This window comes from Oryctolagus cuniculus, chromosome 1 (assembly GCF_964237555.1).
Source record: "Oryctolagus cuniculus chromosome 1, mOryCun1.1, whole genome shotgun sequence".
Lineage (NCBI taxonomy): Eukaryota > Metazoa > Chordata > Mammalia > Lagomorpha > Leporidae > Oryctolagus > Oryctolagus cuniculus.
Genome location: NC_091432.1, coordinates 56,077,862 through 56,100,499, shown reverse-complemented (window position 1 = coordinate 56,100,499; position 22,638 = coordinate 56,077,862). Strand labels below are relative to the sequence as shown.

At 40.9% G+C, this 22,638-nt stretch overlaps 1 protein-coding gene across 7 annotated transcripts in view; it reads right to left on the bottom strand.

Annotated features, from left to right (window-relative positions):
- The window catches only part of SBF2 (SET binding factor 2), a 523,890-nt gene that overhangs the window by 295,410 nt on the left and 205,842 nt on the right, over positions 1–22,638 (bottom strand). For 6 of the 7 annotated variants that reach the window (XM_070073459.1, XM_008266103.4, XM_002708809.5 and 3 more), the window contains exon 3: positions 15,970–16,107. Coding sequence is in view for 6 of the 7 variants with exons in the window: in XM_008266103.4 (XP_008264325.2) it covers positions 15,970–16,107 (138 nt within the window). In the remaining variant the exon portion in view is untranslated. Of the gene's footprint in view, positions 1–15,969; positions 16,108–19,908; positions 20,009–22,638 lie in introns of all 7 variants that reach the window. The other variant, XM_070073429.1, reaches the window with a different exon arrangement.

Sequence of the window (22,638 nt, the reverse complement as noted above, 5' to 3'; positions counted from 1 at the left end):
GTAATACTTTATCGATTTTAGTATTTTTTTGTTCTAGTACCATTGCTTGAACTTCGTAATTAACACACAATTATTCTTAGGTGTTTAAATTTTAACTGAAAAGTGATCCCTGTTAGGAATTTGGAAAACATTATGCTGAGTGTAATAAGCCAATCCCAAAGGGACAAATACCACTTGTTCTCCTTGATAGGTGACAACTAACTGAGCACCAAAAAGGAAACCTGTTAAAGTGAAATGAACACTAGGAGAAACGGTGACTTGATCAGCCCTCACCCTGACTGTTGATGAGCAACTTGATATGTTATCCCTCTTAGTATTTTTTTTTTGTTTGTTCTACTTAATACTTTTGGTTGAATACTGTAATCAATACACAATTCTTCTTAAGTGCTGAAACTTAACTGAAAAATGATCGCTGTTAAATGTAAGAGTGGGAATAAGAGAGGGAAGAGATGTGCAATTCGGGACATGCTCAAGCTGACTTACCTCAAACGGCAGAATTAGAAACATACCAGGGGATTCCAATTCAATCCCATCAAGGTGGCATGTGCCAATGCCATCTCACTAGTCCCAGTGATCAATTTCTGTTCACAATTGATCATAATGATAGGACTAAGAACCAAAGGGATCACATAAACAAAAATAGTGTCTGCAAATACTAGCTGATAGAATCAAAAAGGGAGAGAATGATCCAACATGGGAAGTGAGATACACAGCAGACCCATAGAATGGCAGATGTCCTAAACAGCACTCTGGCCTCAGAATCAGCCCTTAAGGCATGTGGATCTGGCTGAAAAGCCCATGAGACTATTTCAGGCATGGAAAGCCAAGACACTCTGGGGAAAAAAAAAAAAAAACCTAAATGAAAGATCTCCACGAGTGAGATCCCAGTGGAAAGAATGGGTCATCAAAGAAGCTTTGACCATGACCTGTCTAAATATGATCAGTGTCAGTGAACTCAGGGGGCTTCCATAGCCTTGGCAGCTCATGACAAGAGCCTAGGGTGATTACTGAGGCCATAAACAAGAGTGTCAATTTGTTAAGTCAACAACAGGAGTCACTGTGCACTTACTCCTCATGTAGGATCTTTGTCCTTAGTGTGCTGTACATTGAGATTTAATGCTATAACTAGTACTCAAACAGTATTTTTCACTTTATGTTTCTGTGTGGCAGCAAACTGTTGAAATCTTTACTTAATGTATGCTCAACTGATCTTCTGTATATAAAGAGAATTGAAAATGAATCTTGATGTGAATGGAAGGGGAGAGGGAGTGGGAAAGGAGAGGGTTGCGGGTTGGAGGGACGTTATGGGGGGGAAGCCATTGTAATCCATAAGCTGTACTTTGGAAATTTATATTCATTAAATGAAAGTTTGAAAGAAAAAAAAACTTATAAAAAAACGTATAAAAAACTTAAAAAAAAATCTTTTACTCTCCAATTAATATCCAATGAATAAATCAGAATTAAAAATCATATAAAGAGAATCGAAAATGAATCTTGATGTGAATGGAAGGGGAGAGGAAGTGGGAGAGGGGAGGGTTGCGGGTGGGAGGGACGTTATGGGGGGGAAGCCATTGTAATCCATAAGCTGTACTTTGGAAATTTATATTCATTAAATAAAAGTTAAAAAAAAATTAAACATCATAAACTGGGGAATATGGTCAAGCGAGCCAAGAAATGTTCCTGCTCATTATCCCCCAAACATAATTAGTTCATGTTTCAATCATTAAATAATATTCAGGAACTCTTTAGCTTACCTTATAAAATTATTAAGAATAATTATTGCCAAATTATAAGGAATATATTAAACTATCCTTATCTCTTGAGGAAAAGAAATATGAGTAAAAACTTCTGAGCGAGGTAGGAAAATATCAGATCAACTTCACATTTGTTTTTTGTTTTTTTGGTTTTTTTTGACACGCAGAGTTAGACAGTGAGAGAGACAGAGAGAGAGAGAGAAAGGTCTTCCTTCCATTGGTTCACCCCCCAAATGGCTGCTACGGCTGGCGCACTGCGCTGATCCAAAGCCAAGAGCCAGGTGCTTCCTCCTGGTCTCCCATGGGGTGCAGGGCCCAAGCACTTGGGCCATCCTCCACTGCCTTCCCAGGCCACAGCAGAGAGCTGGACTGGAAGAGGAGCAACCGGAACAGAACTGGTGCCCCAACTGGGACTAGAACCCGGGGTGCCGGCGTTGCAGGTGGAAGGTTAGCCTAGTGAGCCACGGCGCTGGCCACATTTGTTTTCTTTCTAACAAGGTTAAACACCTCCTGATCAGGTTCTTATAAATTCAAGAATATTATTTTGTAAACTACCACAAAATATTTTGAAATATATGCATATCAGGAGTATTCAAAAAGTTCATGAAAACTGCATTTTATAAAAAGAACTATGTATGGATTTCAAAATTCTACACCAAAACAAGCATTTATTAATTACATTTTTCCAAGAACATTCTGAAGTACCTTTGTACATGTTGAAACTTTGAATAATCATTTAACTTGGCATATTTAGACATTCCATAAAGAAGTAGACACCTGCTAATGAAAAAAAATCACGCAATAAATTCCTCAAAGCATATTCACCTAAAGTATGCCTAGGATGGGTGTTTGACATAGTGGTTAATATGTTCCTATCCCAGCTTCCTGCTCGTGCACAGCCTTGGAGGCAGCAGTGATGGCCCAATAAATGGGTTCATGCCACCCAGTTGGTAGATCTGGGTTACATTCCTGGCTCCTGGCTATAGCCTCAGCTAGGGGCTGTTGCAGACATCTAGAGAGTGAACCAGAGTATAGGAGAGCTCTTTCACTGCCTCATAAACAAATAAATTTTTAAAAGTATACTTTACTCAGAAGATGACCTGGAAGAGTATCCTGTGGATAATTATTAAATAAATTTACTATGAACAATATAATACATTAAAATATACCTTAAAAATGAGATTCAATTAACATAACAATAATAAAAGTAATATAATAAAAGGTATCTTAAATGTATCTGCCTAGTTCATTTTACAAATCAGCAATTTCATGTTCAGAGAGATAAAATGAATTGCCAAGGTCATAGAGCTAACTAATAAGGCATAAATGTGAACACAAACCAAGTCTTCCAACTATTAAGCTAGTTCTTTTTCCATTATCTTACAATATTATATGTATAATCATATATGTTCGAAGAAGTTGGTGAAGAGAGATAACATTTGGGAAGTCAAATTTTTGATCTGATAAGATGTTCATACTTTTTTTTTTTTTTTTTGGACAGGCAGAGTGGACAGTGAGAGAGAAAGGTCTTCCTTTGCCGTTGGTTCACCCTCCAATGGCCGCCGCGGCCGGCGCGCTGCGGCCGGTGAACCGCGCTGATCCGAAGGCAGGAGCCAGGTGCTTCTCCTGGTCTCCCATGCAGGGCCCAAGCACCTGGGCCATCCTCCACTGCACTCCCTGGCCACAGCAGAGAGCTGGCCTGGAACAGGGGCAACCAGGACAGAATCCAGCGCCCCGACCGGGACTAGAACCCGGTGTGCCGTTGCCGCAAGGCGGAGGATTAGCCTAGTGAGCCGCAGCGCCGGCCAGATGTTCATACTTTTTAAAACTATATTTGAATGTAATAATCTCTCATGTGTTTGAATAAAACAGTACTAACAATACACAGTTTTGTTGTTGTTGTTGTTGTTGTTGTTGTTGTTGACAGGCAGAGTTAGACAGTGAGAGAGACAGAGAAAGGTTTTCCTTCCGTTGGTTCACCCCCGAAATGGCCACCACGGCCTGCGCACTGCGCCGATCCGAAGCCAGGAGCCAGGTGCTTCTTCCTGGTCTCCCATGCGGGTGCAGGGCCCAAGCACTTGTACCATCCTCCACTGCCTTCCTGGGCCACAGCAGAGAGCTGACTGGAAGAGGTGCAACCAGGGCTAGAACCTGGTGCCCATATGGGATGCTGGCACTGCAGGCGGAGGATTAACCCAACAATACCCAGTTCTTACTGCAGCTTTTCCTAATCTTAAATGGTCTTCAAAACCTAAGAAAAGGCATTTAATGCTGAAGGACACTGGGAATTTGTTCTCCGAAGTTTCACCTACTGTTTAAATGTCTCACATCAGTTTAAGCAAATAATATTAATTAATCATTGTGGGGAGCAAACCGGACTAGACTGAGTTACTGGAATTAAGACTTATTCTATGCATCTGCTCTCCCACAATATGGCGCTGGGAGAGAAGTAAACAGCTTCCGCACAGCTGCCTCCAGTTCAACCAATAAACTGTAGGACCTGCTCCTGATTGGAGAGCAGCGTACTCGGCGTGTGGGCAGCCGAGTTGGGATTGGCGGAGGAGGACTATAAAGGAGGAGAGAGACGGCATGCACCAGGAACATCTATGAGGAACATCTAAGGGGAACATCTGAGGGAACACCTGTGCAGCCCCCGAGACGAGCCGGCCGGCGGTGTGCCGCTCCCCTGCGGAAGTGGGGAATGTGGCCAGGGGGAACTGCCCTTCCACGGAGGTGGAAGGGATAGTAGCCAACCCGGGAAGAACCAGCAGCAAACCCGGGGAGGGTCGAACAGACGAAAGAACAGCGCAGGGTCCTGTGTCGTTCCTCCACGAAGAGGGGGAGCGACAAATCATAACTAAATCACCAAAATAATTTCCTACAAAATGCATCTGTAAAGCATATTAAAAGGACTATTAAGACTTGGCACTCTGTTTATTAGCCAATTCCAATTTTAAAAAGGATAAAAGAGAATCTCCTGTGGATTATGCAAATGATCAAACTATAAAACAATCTCAGAATATACAAACCTTCCAAATAATTTTCTCAACTGGAAGTATGTCACTAAGGCTAGATTTTAACAGATATTGTTGAACAGAGTCTAAGAATTAGTCTCTAGATTGCTATCAAGTATAATGTTGACTATAATTTTGGTATCAAGTATAACATTGACTATAATTTCCTACACTGCTACTCCTAACATATAGATCAATAAATTAATTATTATTGATTAAATGATTCTTCAGAGAATCAATATTTTTCAAAAGGGATATTTATCACCGTGTTATTTAGGGCAAAATGAAATAAATGCTCATGAGGAGATTCATGAGGCATATTATATACATATGGATGGTTAGTACACAGCCATTTTAGTGAATTAAACAAAAAACTATTATTGGAAGAAAATATGTTCAACTATTTTATTTCTGTTCTCTCATCTTCCTCCCTATACTAATTCTACTTTTTCTACAATGAACACAGTTTACTTTGGCAACAGGCAGGTGGGCAGACAAAAAAATTACTGGGTTATACTACAGATAAAATTATCAAACATTTTTATATATGACTTGCTTCAAATTTTTCCATCTATAGATCAGTTTAGAAATCCACTTTTGTTAGTGTTTTTCTAAGTAATTCCTTAGTCATCTGGAATTAAGTATGATATACATTTAAATTTACCTTGTCTTGTAAAATAACTCATCAACTGTTTAAATATTTGTTGAAATATACATATTCCAGATTATTAGAACTGGGGATTCCAAGATGGCAGAATAGGAAACAGCGTACTGCACCAGGGTAGGGATAAATAATCATAATTTCAAAAGTGTAGGAAGGACATTCTCAGGGGAGAGTAGGAGGGAAAACTGCAGTGGAAATTCTACGGAAGGAAGAGGAGCATAGTGAATCTGCGTGCAAGCTGTGGACATGCGGCATGAACACGGACACAACACACGACTCTGGCAGCTGAGAGCTGGAGAAAGTGCCAGCTTTGGAGACTGGGATGAGATCACATTGCAGCAATGTGCCACTGGTGATATAGCCAAAGGGATAGAGTAGTGTGAGTCCAGCCTGGAGCCCTAGGAGAGGGAACCTGCTGACCCAGTTAGAAAAAAAAGGCGGAGGAGTTTCTCTCACCCTACGGCCCCCAACAACAGCACCTGGCAACCAGCTGAGAGAGGATGGGCACCATTATGAGCATAAGCAGAAGCTGCAGAAGCCCTTGTGCCTACAGTAAGCAAATTGCTGAGACACAATGCCACCTTCTCATCAGGGCTGGCAGCAAGAAATCTGGTGCTATTGGCAGGGAGAAGGCAACATTAGGCCAGTGGTGCATGTATGTGTGCGTGATCCAGAGATTCTATCAGAGGGAAAATCCACATTCCCCACTGACTATGAGTTTGGCTGGGAGGACTCTCTAGGGGCTGCGCATCCACAGAAGACTGTGAGGCAGCCCCAACCTCCCAATATACCACTGGCTCTGGGCTCAAAGATGTCTAGGTGGAGCACCCACAGGCACTGGCTCTAGGAACATCTGCCTGTGGATCGGACAGGCTAGTGGAGTGGGGAGGACCCTCTGTATCCTGTAACTGTGGAAGCCTTGTGGACTGAGAATGGGAACTCTGTGAGTGCATGAGAGAGTAGCTGGGTCTCTAGGCAATCACTGTGCAGCTCCACACTCTCGGGGCTCCCTAGTTGCCTGGGGTGGATGATTGCAGCAAGATCCATGCTCCAGTGAGGACTGCACAAATCCTTTGTACAGTTCATACAGCGGCATGGATGAGTGTTGCACTCACCGGTGGCTAACGCATGGACACGGATCATCTTGGAGGAGAGGAGGTGAGGGTATGATCACACCAACAGAGTTGATCATACCTTCCCTTCTCTTTTTTTTTTTTTTTGACAGGCAGAATGGACAGTGAGAGAGAGAGACAGAGAGAAAGGTCTTCTTTTGCCATTGGTTCACCCTCCAATGGCCGCCGCACCGTGCTGATCCGAAGGCAGGAGCCAGGTGCTTCTCCTGGTCTCCCATGGGGTGCAGGGCCCAAGCACTTGGGCCATCCTCCACTGCACTCCCTGGCCACAGCAGAGAGCTGGCCTGGAAGGGGGGCAACCGGGACAGAATCTGGCGCCCCAACCGGAACTAGAACCCAGTGTGCTGGTGCTGCAGGTGGAGGATTAGCCTATTGAGCCACGGCGCTGGCCACCTCCCCTTCTTTTGACAAGAGGAGATCTACCATACCCAACTTGGGTGTCACCCAGCACAACTTTGCTGTCACCCTGGATACTTGCCCCACCATGGAGCACTGACCAGAGCTCCCTGGACACACCCAGCACACACCTCTGGGTATTCATTGAAAGTACAGATATTCCACTAAGCCAGAGAGGCACAGTTCAAAGACAAAAGCCATCAGAGGGAAAAACTAACAAGTATCTCCAAAAAATGCCTTAAGTAAACAGAAATTCAAGAAACAAGAATAAGAAAGACAACATGACCCCTCCCCCCAAGGAAACACCACAATACTTCAATATTAGAATGTTAAGATGAAAAGATTAATGAAATGCCTGAAATGGAATTCAAAAGATTAAAACACAGGATTACGGAGAAGCAACGGGAAGCAAATCCACAAATTAAAGATAACCATACATGATATGAATGAAAATTTTTCTCATGAAATTGAGATTTGATAGAAATATCAAAAATGAAAAATTCAATGGATCAAATGAAAACTATGGTGGAAAGCCTTAACAACAGACTTGGTGAGGCAGAATAAAGAATACCTGAACTAGAAGACAAATCTTTGGAAATATCTGAGTCAGACACCCCCCCCCCCCACACACACACACAAGAGAAGAAATTAGAAAAAATAAAAAAAGTGCTGGAAATTTATGAGATATTATCAAATGACCCAACATTTGGGTCTTAGGACTTCCTGAAGGTGTAGAAAAAGAGAATGAATTAAAAGGCATTTTCACTGAAACAATTACAGAAACCTCCCCAATTTGGAGAATGCAAGAGATATCCAAGTAAATAGGAAACACATAGAACTTCTAATAGACATGACCAAAAAAAATCTCCACAACACACTGTAATCAAACTTTCAACAGTAAACCATAAAGAAAAGATTCTAAAAAGTATATGAGAGAAATGCCAGATTACTTTCAGAGAATCCCTAATTAGACTCACAGCTGACTTCTCACCAGCAACTCTACAGGCTAGGTGTAGAATGGTGATATATTTTCCAAGTCTTAAGAGAAAAAAACTGTCAACCCAGAACACTGCATCCTGCAAAGCTCTCGTTCATGAATGAAGGTGAAATAAAGACCTTCCATAACAAATAGAAATTGAAAGAATTTGTCACCACTCATCCAGCCTAACAAAATAAGCTTAAGGATGTGCTACACACACAAACACAGAAACATGGTCATCACTATGAAAAAATGTGAAGGCAGAAAATCTCCCAGTAAAAGTAAAAAGGAAATCTATAATAAACAATAGGTATATTTACAGAAAAATGGCAGGGCCAAGTTTTTACTTATCAATAGTCATGTTGAATGTAAATGGCCTCAACTCTCCAGTTAAAAGATATACACTGGCGGAATGGATTAAAACACAGACCCATCTATTTGCTGCCTATAAGAAACACACCTCACCACAAAGATACATGCAGACTAAAAGTTAAAGGATAGAAAAAGATATTCCATGCTAATGGAGAACAAAAAAGATTAAGTGTAGCCATCCTGATATCAGACAAAATAGATTTAACACAAAAACTGTTAAAAGAGACAAAGATGGGAACTATGTATTGATTAAGGGACCAATTTGGTCAGCACTGCAGCTCACTAGGCTAATCCTCCACCTGCGGCACTGGCACCCCGGGTTCTAGTCGTGCTTGGAGCGCCAGTTCTGTCCTGGTTGCTCCTCTTCCAGTCCAGCTCTCTGCTGTGGCCCGGGAAGGCAGTGGTGGAGTATGGCCCAAGTGCTTGGGCCCTGCACCTGCATAGGAGACCAGGAGGAAGCACCTGGCTCCTGGATTCGGATTGGCGCAGTGCGCCGGCCATGGTGGCCATTTGAGGGGTGAATCAAAGGAAGGAAGACCTTTTTCTCTGTCTCTCTAACTCTGCCTGTCAAAAAAAAAAATTAATTAATTAAATTTTAAAAAGGGATCAATTTAATAGGAAGATGTGACTATAATAAATGTATATGTACCCAATTACAGAGTGCCTGGTATTTCAATTATTAAGTAAACTGAAAATAGATCTCTGTAAAAATTTTTTTAACAGATTTATTTTTACTTATTTGACAGTCAGAGTTACACAGAGAGAAAAGGAGAGACAGAGAGAGGTCTTCCATCCGCTGGTTCACTCCCCCAATTGGCTGTAACAGCCAGAGCTGTGCTGATTCGAAGCCAGGAGCCAGGAGCTTCTTCCAGGTCTCCCATGTGGTTGCAGGGACCCAAGGAGTTGGGCCATCTTCCACTGCTTTCCCAGGCCTCAGCAAGGAGCTGGATCAGAAGTGGAGCAGCTGGGATCAAACCAGCACCCATATGGGATGCCGGCACTGCAGGTGGTGGCTTTACCCACTATGCCATAGCGCCAGCCCCTCTGTAAAAATTAAGAGTGAGAACAGGAGGGGGAATCAGAGAAAGAGTTGGAGCATGGGCATGAGGAAGGGTAGGGTGGGAAGTATCACTATGTTCCTATATCTGTATATATGAAATAGATGAAATTTGTATACCTTAAATAAAATTTTTAAAAAAGGAAATGTACATATTCTATTGCTAGGTAATGCTTCCATTGTGGGAAACTGATCTATATATACTAGGGCTTGCTTTTAGACTCTCTTTTCTGTTTCCATAATTGGTAACACAGTGATACAATTTTTGCAGTTTTACAGTATATATTTTAGTATTTGGTCAGAAATATAAAACTTTTAGCAAAGTTCTCAGAACACAAAAAGACTTCTTTTTATCATGAGTAGTAAAACCAGTTTTTCTTGTCATGAGCTGTTAGCCTGGGTTGCCCTTTTACTTTTGCCTATTCTACTCTTAGCTCTTATTTTTCATGTGTCCACTGAGTCTTATCACTTGGGGACCAATGTAGTGGTACAGTGGATTAAGCCACTACTTGTGATGCTGGCTTCCCTTATGAGCACTGGTTCCAGTCCTACTTGCTTCACTTCCAATCCAGCTCCCTGTTAGCACACCTGGGAAAGGAGCAGAAGACAACCAAAGTGCTTAGGCCCATGCTGCCCACCTGAGAGGTCTGATGGAAGTTCCTAGCTCCTGGTTTCTGCCTGGCCTATATCACAGCTACTACAGCCTTTTGGGGAGTGACAAAGCAGATGGAAGGTTTCTGTCTTTCCCTTTCTCTCTGATATTCTGCTTCTCAAATAATAAATCCTTTTAAAAAAAATCTCTAACAATTATTCCTTATGCCTAGTTTTCAATTATCATGTATTTCAGTGACCAGTAACTAGGCATGTGGTACTTTGGAATGTTTCTGTACTTCAGTTTTGGTTCTGCCTTCCAGAGTACTTTATGTCTGCTGACTTATCAGTTTTGGTTCTGCCTTCCAGAGTACTTTATGTCTGCTGACTTATAGATACTTATTTAATGCCTTCTGTGTCGTTCCCTCTTTATTCCTCATTTTTTTGGCAAAACTTCCCTCATTCACTGAGAACTTCAAAATTACCACTGGCTCAGAAACAGGTATAAAACATATTAAAGAACTTCAAAAGGGTACAAAATTAAAAATCTTAGCTAGGTCTTTCGTACATTTTTAGACAAGCCATAAAAACCACTATCAAATCTATCATATTTTACCAATTTCTTTTAAAAACTTTAGGATCACATGGCTTAGTCGAATAATTTTAGAAACATGTTATCAAAAGTTCAATGCCAAAGGTTTGCTTATGATTACTGACAGAGTTACTGTATCTTGGCAAGATAACAGAGCCAACAGTTTTAAAGTTGCACAATTATACTTTGGATGGTGCACGTCCCTAAGTTCCTCCTCTGAGGCTTCCCAAAAATGTTTCATAGAATATTTGCTATGAAGTAATTCACACCAAATGAGAATTAAAAGATCTATTTTGAAGTGATAATCTGATCCAAAAATAAAAGAAAAACACATTTTTAAAAAAGGACACAGATAAAAAGTTCGTGCCAACAATGAGAACAACCTTACTAACAATTCAGAAAGGAACATCTTCTGAGTTTATTTTTTCCAAATTCTACTTCATTGTTTGTACCATCTTTTGGACCAAATCCAAAGGATGTTAACATGCTGCTTTCAGCACAGAAAAGCAGTCTAACTCTGGCTAATGCTCACATACAATGATATAGAAGCCAGAACCCTTACAATTTACTTACATTTTCAGAATCTTTGAATAACTTATACAAAGTATACTCTAAACTTTTGGTAAGTTGACTGTAAAAACTAATGAATTTTTTTTTGGCCCACTTAAGATGGCAAGTGGTAAAATATTTGAATTAAAAAAAAATTTAAAAACAATGATTTGAAATACAGGTTGAGCAATCCTAACCTTAAAACTCAAAATCCAAAATGCCCTGAAACTGAAACTTTCAGAGTGCCAACATGACACTTAAAAATTTTCAAAAGAAAAAAAACCATATTTTGGAGCATTTCAGATGTTTGGGTTAGAGATCAGATTAGGAATGTTCAACTAGTAAAGCTCAAGCAAATTATTCCAAAATCTAAAAACCTATGGTATCTGAAATATTTCTGGTCCCAAGCTTTTCAGATAAGGGATACTAAACCAATATAAAAGAACCCAGACCTTGGGGCCAACACTGTGGAGTAGCAGGTAAAGCAGCTACCCACAGTGCTGGCATCCCATATGGACAGCAGTTCAAGTCCTGGCCACACCACTTCTGATCCAGCTCTCTGCTTTGGCCTGGGAAAGCAGTGGAAGATGGCCCAAGTCCGTGGGCCCCTGCACTCATGCGGGAGATCTGGGAGAAGCTCCAGGCTCCTGTCTTTGGACTGGCACAGCTCTGGCTATTGTGGTCAACTGGGGAGTGAACCAGTGGATGGAAGACCTCTCTCTCTCTCTCTCTCTCTGCCTCTCCTCTCTCTGTGTAACTCTTTCAAATAAATAAATAAATCTTAAAAAAAAAAACAACCCAGATCTTGGCTTCTAATATTATTCCCTACTCAAAGGGGACAAGGATACTTGAAGAAATGGCTAACTCCAAGGTTGAGGAAGAGAAGGAATAAGATAAGCCTATATCTATTTGTTGGGTCAGAAAAGTAGCCCTGTCAAAGAAGGAATACAAGCCTGGGAGGTGACCCAGGTCAAATACAGCACATTTTTTGAATTAAAATAATGAAAATAATAAAAGGGCAAGCACTGTGGCACAGTAGGTTAAGTGACTATCTGCACAACTGGCATCCCATATGGGCAGTAGTTCAAGTCCTGGTTGCTCCACTTCCAATCCAGTTCCCTGTTAATGTGCTTGAGAAAGCATCAGATGATGGCCCAAGTCCTTGGATCCCTGTCACGCCTGGTCCAGCCCTGGCCATTGTGGCCATTTGGGGAGTGAATCAGTAGATGGAGGATCTCTCTTTCTCCCTCTGCAACTCTTTCAAATAAATAAATCTTTTAAAAAAGAAAATAATTAAATTGTATGCTATAAAGGTAGGGGAAGGGACAGGGGACTGGAATCCATGAGTCCATGTCTCAGATCAGGCAGAAAACAGGAGAAAACTCATGTTTATAAGTGCCAACTGCTGACTGGTAAAAGTAGATAGAGAGAATATGGTGTTGGAAAATAATGACTTTGTACCTATGATAATAAAAATCGGCATAAAAATCATCAGTACATGCTAAATCTAAGGGAGAATGACTGATGAGCAGAATATGTCCAGAGTTTTAAAAGGTTCTCCTACAGACTGTTTATTAGTTGCACAGAAAAAAACAAAACAAAACAAAACAAAAAACAGTAACTACACAGAAGGGAAATCTCATGACTGACAAGGTTACCAAAATTATTAGCATTACTGAGGGGCAGAGAAACAGCCTGTACTTCTACAAGTATACTCTCAGAAGGACACCCTTACAAGAAACACAGTTAAAGAATATTCCAATTGAAGTTCAATCTGAATATGAAGACAGGAAACACCAGAAAATACAAAATAAGCAACATTCTATTAAAAATGGTGGTAGGTAGTTACACTATTAAAATATTAATGTCATAAGACAAAGTTTGAGTATTACAAATAAAAAAAGCCAAAAGATAAATGAACTGTAAATGCAGTATATATTGTATACTGGCTTCTACACTGGAAGAAAGAAAAGGCACAGGTGGCTACAAAAGCTATTACATATTAGGTCAAATGACAAACTGAAATATAGATGGTAAAATATTCAATGAATGCTATATTTTCAAAGGTTGATAACTGTATCATTTATGTGTTTTTTATGTTCTTTGAAATGTAACTAAACAATTTAGCATCAAGGAAGATGAAATATGTAGCTTTCTCTCAAATGGTTCAAAAAAACTGTGTGTGTGCACACTTTTGTTTATAAGGGAGGGAAGGAGAAAGAAGAAGGAGACGAAGTAAGGTTGAGGAAAAGAGGAAAGGTGAAGAGAGATCTTACATAATAAATCAATAGAGCAGAATGACAACAAGGTTCATGTGAATAAAGGATATATAGATACTGACACTATCCTTATAACTTTTTTGTTAGTTTGAAATTATTTCTAAATAAAATGTTTTAAAAATATCCAAGAATTTCCAGATCCATCTGCCATTATGCCTTAAGCTGCTGACTTTCTGTCAATTTATCTAGGAAAGAAAGGCCTAGGTAGTAAGAAGTGAGGAGGGAGAACCCAATTTAATCACAGTGAATTTCCTTAGACAATCCTAGGAAGTTGTGAAGAAGTATTGTCATGAATATGGAAATAACATAAATATTACATTCTCCACTTTAACTTGGATTCTAAAGATCAATAAAAAAGGTTACCTAAAAATTATTTAGCACTTGGGCTACAGAACTCTAACTTATTCACACTGAACTGACCAGAAGGGGAATTGGATCCACTATCTGTTGGCATTAAACACTATCCAGAGCAGAGGAGACCATTGGTATATTCTTCACTTTCTGTCTTCACTGACAACATAACCTCTTTTTAAATTTTTTTTTAAGATTTATTTATTTCAGAGGTAGAGTTACAGACAGAGGGAAAGACACAGAGAGAGGTCTTCCAACTCCAAATGTCTGCAAAGGCCAGAGCTGGGATGATCTGAAGTCAAGAGCTTCTTGTGTCTCTGACATAGGTGCAGTGGCCTAAGCCCCTGGATCATCTTCTACTGCTTTCACAGGACATTAGCAATGAACTGGAACAGAAATGGAGCAGCCGGGACTTGAACAGCTGCCTATATGGGATGCTAGCACCACAGGCAGCGGTTTAAGCTACTATACCACAGAGCCAACCCTGACAACATAACCTCTTCATTTCAAATAGAAGCAAGAGGCTGTATTGGTCTGACAGTCATTAAATATGTCAAATCAAATATTGAGTAGTTTGTATAATCAAAAGCCTTCAGTTTTGTTTTTGGTTTGTTTGTTTTTGAGAGGCAGAGAAAAAGAGACACAGAAAGAGAGTTCTTGCCTACTGGTTTACTCACACAATGCCTGCAATGGCTGGGACTCAGACAGGCTGAAGCCAGGAGCCAGGAATTCAATCCAGGTTTCTCATGTGGGTGGCAGGAACCAAATTATTTGAGCCATCGCAGCTATTAGCTGGAAAGTTGAAGTCAGAGCCAGAGGTGATCATCCCAACTGGCAGCTTAACCACAGTTCCAAACACTAGTGCTAACTTTCAGATCTTAATATGGATTCTCACAAAGATCTCAAAGAGGAGGGACTGCAGGTGATGTTGATAATGCACATTTTATGTAACCTTTTAATATTTCATGGTAAATTAATGAACTAACAAGATGGTTTAATGAACTAGGATGAGTCTTCATCATGAAATATGATTTGGGTCTTCTTGTATTGAAAAATCAGATTTCTGCACCCAGAAAAAACTCATATGAAACTTATAAGCGCTGGCGCCGTGACTCACTTGGCTAATCCTCCACCTGCAGCGCTGGCACCCTGGGTTCTAGTCCCAGTTGGGCACCGGGTACTAGTCCTGGTTGCTCCTCTTCACAGCTCTCTGCTGTGGCCTGGGAGGGCAGAAGAGGATGGCCCAAGTGCTTGGGTCCCTGCACCCGCATTGGGAAACCTGGAGCAAGTACCCGGCTTCAGATCGACACAGCGCCAACAGTAGCGGCCATTAGGGGAGTGAACCAATGGAAGGAAGACTTTTCTCTCTTTCTCTCTCTCTCACTGTCTATAACTCTATCTCACACTGTCTAACTCTGCCTGGCAAAAAAAAAAGAAACTTATAAGCATGAATTGGTACTGTGAGACAATGTACACACAGGTTGAGTATGCCAGATGCCTAAGATAAAGGTCACACTGTCTGATAACCAGCACCTACTGACAAGTGGTAAAAGGTATAAAGACTGTGGTTTCTATGAGAATAGGCCCAAGATGGGTTCCTCCTAGTACCTAGAATAGGTTTCCTGCCCATCCCTCATTCCTGAAATTCCCTAAACTGCTGATATTGTCATGAATCCTTTCTGCTTTAATTAGAGAAAGCAGACCCAGTTATCAGAAACTAAGAACCTCAACCAATACTCTAAAAGAGCATTTTAAATGTTTATACTTCTAACCTATGAATTCTGGCCTGATCATATTGATAACACCACCACTATTAAGAATAAGTTAACATTTACGTAGGCACTTAAATGATATATCAAGCATTGTGATACATGATTTACAGATATTCTGATTAAGTGTTTTATGTTTGATGAACAATCAACACCTGGGAGGACTGGCTGGAAAATCACAGGTTTACCAACAGAGGAAACCATTTTATTAATAAAGCAATTCATGGAGCCTATATTCTTACAAACATTCACATTATGATCAATATTTTAAAAGACACTTAAACCTGGAAATTAGTTTTACCTTGTTGCTCTCTGTCAAACGTTAAACAGAAACATAAAAAGTAGTTCATGATTTTTAAAGTAGCCTATAAAGTTAAAACTTGAAGTTTCAACAAAAATAAACATGACATTAAAATATTCCTAAATATTGACCTTGTGATTGTACTTTTGAAAGAAAAGTTTTTTGTACCTGGAGATTGATCTCCGCCTCATAGAAAGTTAGGCATGAGCAATAATGTCGATCTGAGTCAATATCTGTCAGGACCACCACGAAGAATGTTGGCTGTTTCCTCTCTCTGGACAGCTGCCATCCACCAGGCTGACAAAACTGAGAGAAATAAAGCTGTCATGTATTAAAAGCATAATGAAAATATACCAAACATTAATCTATGAGAAATGTTAAACATTCACCCATTTAATAAGATTACTACTGGATGTGGCATGTCATATTTTTTTTTATTTTTTATTTTTTGAAAGGTAGAGTTATAGACAGTGAGAGAGACAGAGAGAAAGGTTTTCCTTCCATTGATTCACCCCCCAAATGGCCGCTACGGCAGGCGCTGCGCCGATCTGAAGCCAGGAGCCAGGTGCTTCTTCCTGGTCTCCCATGTGGGTGCAGGAGCCCAAATACTTGGGCCATCCTCCACTGCCTTCCCGGGCCACAGCAGAGAGCTGGACTGGAAGAGGAGCAACCGGGACTGGAACCCAGGGCCCATATGGGATGCTGGTGCCGCAGGCAGAGGATCAACCAAGTGAACCACGGCGCCAGCCCCAGCATGTCATATTAACCAACATAAAAAAATTCATGCACAGATTCATAATGTAGGATATGTCTTTTTTTTTCTATTTATTTATTTATTTATTTATTTATTTTTGGATAGGCAGAGTGGACAGTGAGAGAGAGACAGAGAGAAAGGTCTTCCTTTTGCCATTGGTTCACCCTCCAATGGCCACCGCATTGCACTGATCTGAAGGCAGGAGCCAGGTGTTTCTCCTGGTCTCCCATGCGGGTGCAGGGCCCAGGCACTTGGGCCATCCTCCACTGCACTCCCTGGCCACAGCAGAGAGCTGGCCTGGAAGAGGGGCAACCGGGACAGAATCTGGCGCCCCAACCAGGACTAGAACCTGGTGTGCCAGCGCCGCAAGGCGGAGGATTAGCCTATTGAGCCACGGTGCCAGCTGATAAAGTAGGATATGTCTTATGAAGATATAGGTGCCATTCTGAGACGTCATCTCTGAAACCTAGGTTGGCATGTGTAGGAACGCAGCAACAAAATGAAAGACTTTCTCCCAATCATTAGTACAAATCATGAAATAAAGTCAATTGCAGGTAAAGTGAAAATTACCTGGTAGAAAAGAGAAAAATATAACAATTGCCTCAGAATCTAGAGAGTCTGCAATCCAGTGCAATGAAAGATATATCTTATTCACCAAGATGATTAAACTCTGGGCTATAAAACACACTTTAACAAATTTAGAAGAATAGATATCATACTGCTCTCGAGTCACAAAGAAACTAGAAATCAGTAATAGAGAGGCAGGTGGAAAATCCCAAAATACTTGGAAGTTAAGCAACACAATTTTAAAGAACACAAGGGTCAAGTCTGAAATCAAGAGAAATTCAAAACATATTTTCAACCAAATGAAAATGAAAACACAGCTTAATAAAAATGTTTGGAATCTAGTGCAAGCATTGCTTACTAGGAAATTTATAACACTGACTGTATATATTAGACAGAGGAAAGATCTAAAATCAGTAGTCTCAGCTTTTACTTTAGGAAATTAGAAATGGAAGAACAAATTACATCCAAAGTAAACTGAAGAAAAGAAATAATTAAAGTTTGGACAGAAATTAACGACACTAAAAACAGGAAATCAACCAAGAAAACAATGAAGCCAAAATCTGATTCTTTGAAAAGAGCAAAAATATTGAAAAGCCTCTAGTCAAGATAACTGAGACAAAAGAGAGATTTCACAAATTACTAATATCAGAAAGGAAGAAGAGGATACCACTACAGATCTCGTGAGCACTTAAAGGATAATAAGAAATACTATGAACACAGATATGATAACCTAGATGAAAATGGATTTGTTAAAAGACACAACCAGCCAAAACTCATATAAAATACAGACAACCTGAATAGACTCATATTATTTTAATATCTGAATTAATAAAACAGAAAGTACTAGGCTCAGATGTACTGATGGATTCCATCAAACATTTAAGGAAGAAATTATATTAATTCTCTACAGTTCTTTTTCAGAAGATACAAGAAAGACTTTCTAACTCATTCAGAAGGTCATAAACACTTGAATACCAAAACCGGACAAAGATATTACAAGAAAAGAAAACTAAAGATCAATATTGCTCATGAACATAAAAGCAAAAATCTTCAATAATATTAGAACATTAATTTCAATATTAAACAAAAAGAACATCCCAACAAAATGGAACTTCTACTAGGCATACAAAGCTAGTTCAGCACTCAAAAATCAATCACAGCCATCCGTCACTTTCATAGGCTGAAGAACAGTCACACGATCACATCATTAGATGCAGGAAAAGCATCTGACAGAACACAACACCAACCCATGATCAAAACTCTGAGCTAGAGCCCCAGGGCTAGCAAAGAGGCGGAGGCCACAGCTTAAAGGAAACCCTTGCCTCTATCCTTTTGTGTTTGTATAAGATAAAAGAAATAATCCTTCCCTATTGCCCAGAGTCCTGAACAGTGGGGAGACAGTTGAAAAGCATAGACCATAGTCATGAAATACATTAACAAGGAATTTAGTGCTATGGCCTGTGGCCCTCCAGCACAATAGGTTCACTTAGGGATGATATGCTTGACTGGCAAACCACTATGTGGGACCTGATGACAGTTCATTGATATTAAGATGGTATATTAGATTATCCCTTCAAACCATCCAGGGTTGCATTTACAAAAATTTATCATGGAAATACCAACAATAATAGCAGTATTTGTTTTGATATATAAAGATTAGTGGTCTTCTGCTTGAACAAATGTTTCTGAAGTTCTTTCATCTGATTCCAATCTACATGACTCCCTAGTGTTAGAGACTTCATATATCTATAAAATAAAGAAAACTACAACAAAGTAGCTTAACACTGGAACCAAAAGAATGCCATAAGATACTACCTTAAAGTCAGAATAACCTGAGTTACAGTTGAAATAGATTTTTTAAAGATTTATTTTTCTTTATTTGAAAGACAGAGTTACAGAGAGAGGGAGAAACAGAGAGAGAGGTCTTCCATCTGCGGGTTCACTCCCCAAACGGCTGCAGCGGCCGGAGCTACACCAATCCGAAGCCAGGAGTCAGGAGCTTCTTCCAGGTCTCCCACATGGGTGCAGGGGCCCAAGGACTTGGGCCATCTTCTACTGCTTTCCCAGGTCATAGCAGAGAGCTGGATCGGAAGAGGAGCAGCCAGGACTAGAACCGGCGCCCATATGAGATGCCGGCACTTCAGGATAGGGCTTTAACCTGTTGCGCCACAGCGCCAACCCCAGTTGAAATAGATTTTAAATTGTTGATCCTATTTTGATTTATCTAGCTGCTCTCTTATCAGACCTCATCTTCTTAAATTTTATTTTTTAATTTCTTCCTTCCATTCATTCACATTATCATCTGAGAAGACTTAAGTTCTTCCATTTTTGGATAATAATAACTGCTTTTAGAAACTGTAAAATAGTTACAAAGTAAGAATTTCCCAGGATCCAGAATTTAAAAAAAAAAAAAAAGGAATACATGTATTATCTGGCCAGTGTCTTCACCCCAACTTGGTTGTGAGACTAAAACCATTCCTCACACTCTAACATATTGTAGAAGTCATCTGAAGAGAAGGAGGACAGATGCTCAGCTGCTACATCAAAGGAAGCAGTATTACCCAGCAGAACCACTACTGTTTAGGTCTTTTGTTGTTAAATGTTGAAGGGTGAACCAACGGCAAAGGAAGACCTTTCACTCTCTCTCTCTCACTGTCCACTCTGCCTGTCTGTGGGGAGCAACTGAGACTAGACTAAATTACTGGAACTAAGACTAATTCTATGCATCTGCTCTCCCACAATATGGCGCTGAGAGACAGCAAACAACTTCTACACAGCTGCCTTACCAGTTTGACTGACAAGCTGCAGGAGCTGATCCTGCTCCTGATTGGAGGAGAGCAGCATGCTCGGCATGCGGGCAGCAGAGTTGGGATTGGTGGAAGAGGACTATAAAGGAGGAGAGAGACAACATGCATGCATCAGGGAACAGCTGAGGAACATCTGAGCAGCCCCTGAGAGAGCCGGCTGGTGGTGTGCTGCTCCTCCGCGGAAGCAGGGAAAGCGGCGGGGGGGTGGGGGTGGGGGGCGGCAGGTAACCCGGGACGGCGTCGTTCCTCTGCGAGTGAGGGAACGGCAGCAAACCCGGGAAGGGCCGGGCAAAAAGAACAGTGCAGGGTCCGGTGTCGTTCCTCCGCAAATGGGGGAGCGACACCTGTCAATACTTTATCCATTTTAGTATTTTCTCTTTGTTTTGTTCTAGTACTATTGGTTGAACTCTGTGATTAATACACAATTATTCTTAGGTGTTTAAATTTTAACTGAAAAGTGATCCCTGTTAAATATAAGAGTAGGAATAAGAGAGGGAGGAGACGTACAATTTGGGACATGCTCAATCGGACATACGCCAAATAGTGGAGTTAGAATCATGCCAGGGGATTCCAATTCAATCCCATCAAGGTGGCATGTACCAATGTCATCTCACTAGTCCAAGTGATCAATTTCAGTTCACAATTGATCACACTGATAGGTCTAAGAGTCAAAGGGATCACACAAACAAGTCTAGTGTCTGCGAATACTAGCTGATAGAATCAAAAAGGGAGAACGATCCATCATGGGAAGCAGGATACACAGCAGACTCATAGAATGGCAGATGTCCTAAATAGCACTCTGGACTCAGAATCAGCCCTTAAGGCAGTCAGATATGGCTGAAGAGCCCATAAGAGTATTTTAGGCATGGAAAGCCAAGACATGCTGGGGAAAAAAAAAAGAAGACCTAAATGGAAGATCTCTGCGAGTGAGATCCCAGTGGAAAGAACAGGGCCATCAAAGAAGGAAGTACCTTTCTCTGAAGGGAGGAGAGAACTTCCACTTTGACTATGACCCTGTCAGAATAAGATCGAAGTTGGCAAATTCAAAAGGCTTCCATAGCCTTGGCAACTCATGACTAGAGCCTAGGGAGATTACTGATGCCATAAACAAGAGTGTCAAATTGTTAAGCCAACAACAGGAGTCACTGTGTACTTACTTCTCATGTGGGATCTGTCCTTAGTGTGTTGTCCAATGTAAAGTAATGCTATAACTAGGGATGAAACAGTATTTTACACTTTGTGTTTCTGTGTGGGTACAAACTGATGAAATCTTTCCTTAATATATACTGAATTGATCTTCTTTATATAAAGATAATTGAAAATGAATCTTGATGTGAATGGAATGGGAGAGGGAGCGGGAGATGGGAGGGTTGTGAGTGGGGGGGAAGTTATGGGGGGGAAGCCATTGTAATCCATTAACTGTACTTTGAAAATTTATATTTACTAAATAAAAAATAAAAAAAAATACATCTCAGGAAGTTAGAAATAGAGGGCAACTAGCTAATATCATACTTAATGATGAGAAACTCAAAGTTTTCTCACTCAGATCATGGATAATCTAAGCACGTCCTCTTTTTCTTAAATATTTAATGAATTAATTTATTTGAAAGGTAGAGTTAAAGACAGAGAGGGAGAGTCAGAAAGGTCTTCCATTCTCTGGTTCACTCCCCAAATGGCTGCATTAGCTGGAGCTGTGCTGATCTGAAGCCATCTTCTACTGCTTTCCCAGGTCATAGTAGAGTATTGAAACGGATGAGGAACAGCCAGGACACGAACCTGTGCCCATGTGTGATGCCAACACCCGGGCAGAGGCATAGCCTACTATGCCAGTGCCTGCTCCAGTATATCCTCCTTTTACCAATACTTCTCAACACATTACCAGGAGTCCCCAACCAATAAAAAAGGAATAATGTCACACATATTGGTGAGACAGAAATCAAACTTTTTATTCACAGAAGATATAACTGTGTACCAAAAAAAATCAAAGAAAAGACAACAATAATAATAAAATAATAACAACTGTTCTGGAACTAATATGAGGGTACTTCAAGGGGCCGGTGCTGTGGAGGGGCTGGTGCTATGACGTAGTAGGCTAAGCCTCACCTGCGGCACTGGCATCCCATGGGCGCTGGTCTGTGTCCCGGCTGCTCCTCTTTCCATCCAGTTCTCTGATTATAAGGTTTATAAGGAACGGCAAAAGAACTGGGTTCACCAATACAATATTGAAGGAGAGCAAAGCTGGTAGGCTGACACCACCACAATGTGGTATTGGTGAAAGAATAGGTAAATAAATGAATGGAACAGAAAAGATAGCCCAAAAAGACACCACATAAACACAGTTAACAGATCACTGACAAAAGAGCAAAGAAAATACAATGGTGAAAAGAGGATCTTTTCAGGGTCAGCATTGTGGTGTAGCAGGTAAGGCTACTGCCTGTGATGCCAGCATCCCATATGGGTGCCAGGTAGAGTGGACAGTGAGAGAGAGAGAGAGAAAGGTCTTCCTTTTCCGTTGGTTCACCCTCCAGTGACCACTGCGGCCAGCGCACCGAGCTGATCCAGCAGAGAGCTGGACTGGAAAAGGGGCAAAACCGGGACAGAATCTAGCGCCCCGACCAAGACTAGAACCTGGTGTGCCTGCGCCGCACACCGCTGTGCCGGCCCTGCTGCGCCGGCCCCGCCTGCCGCTGCTGGGAAGAGTGTGGAGGT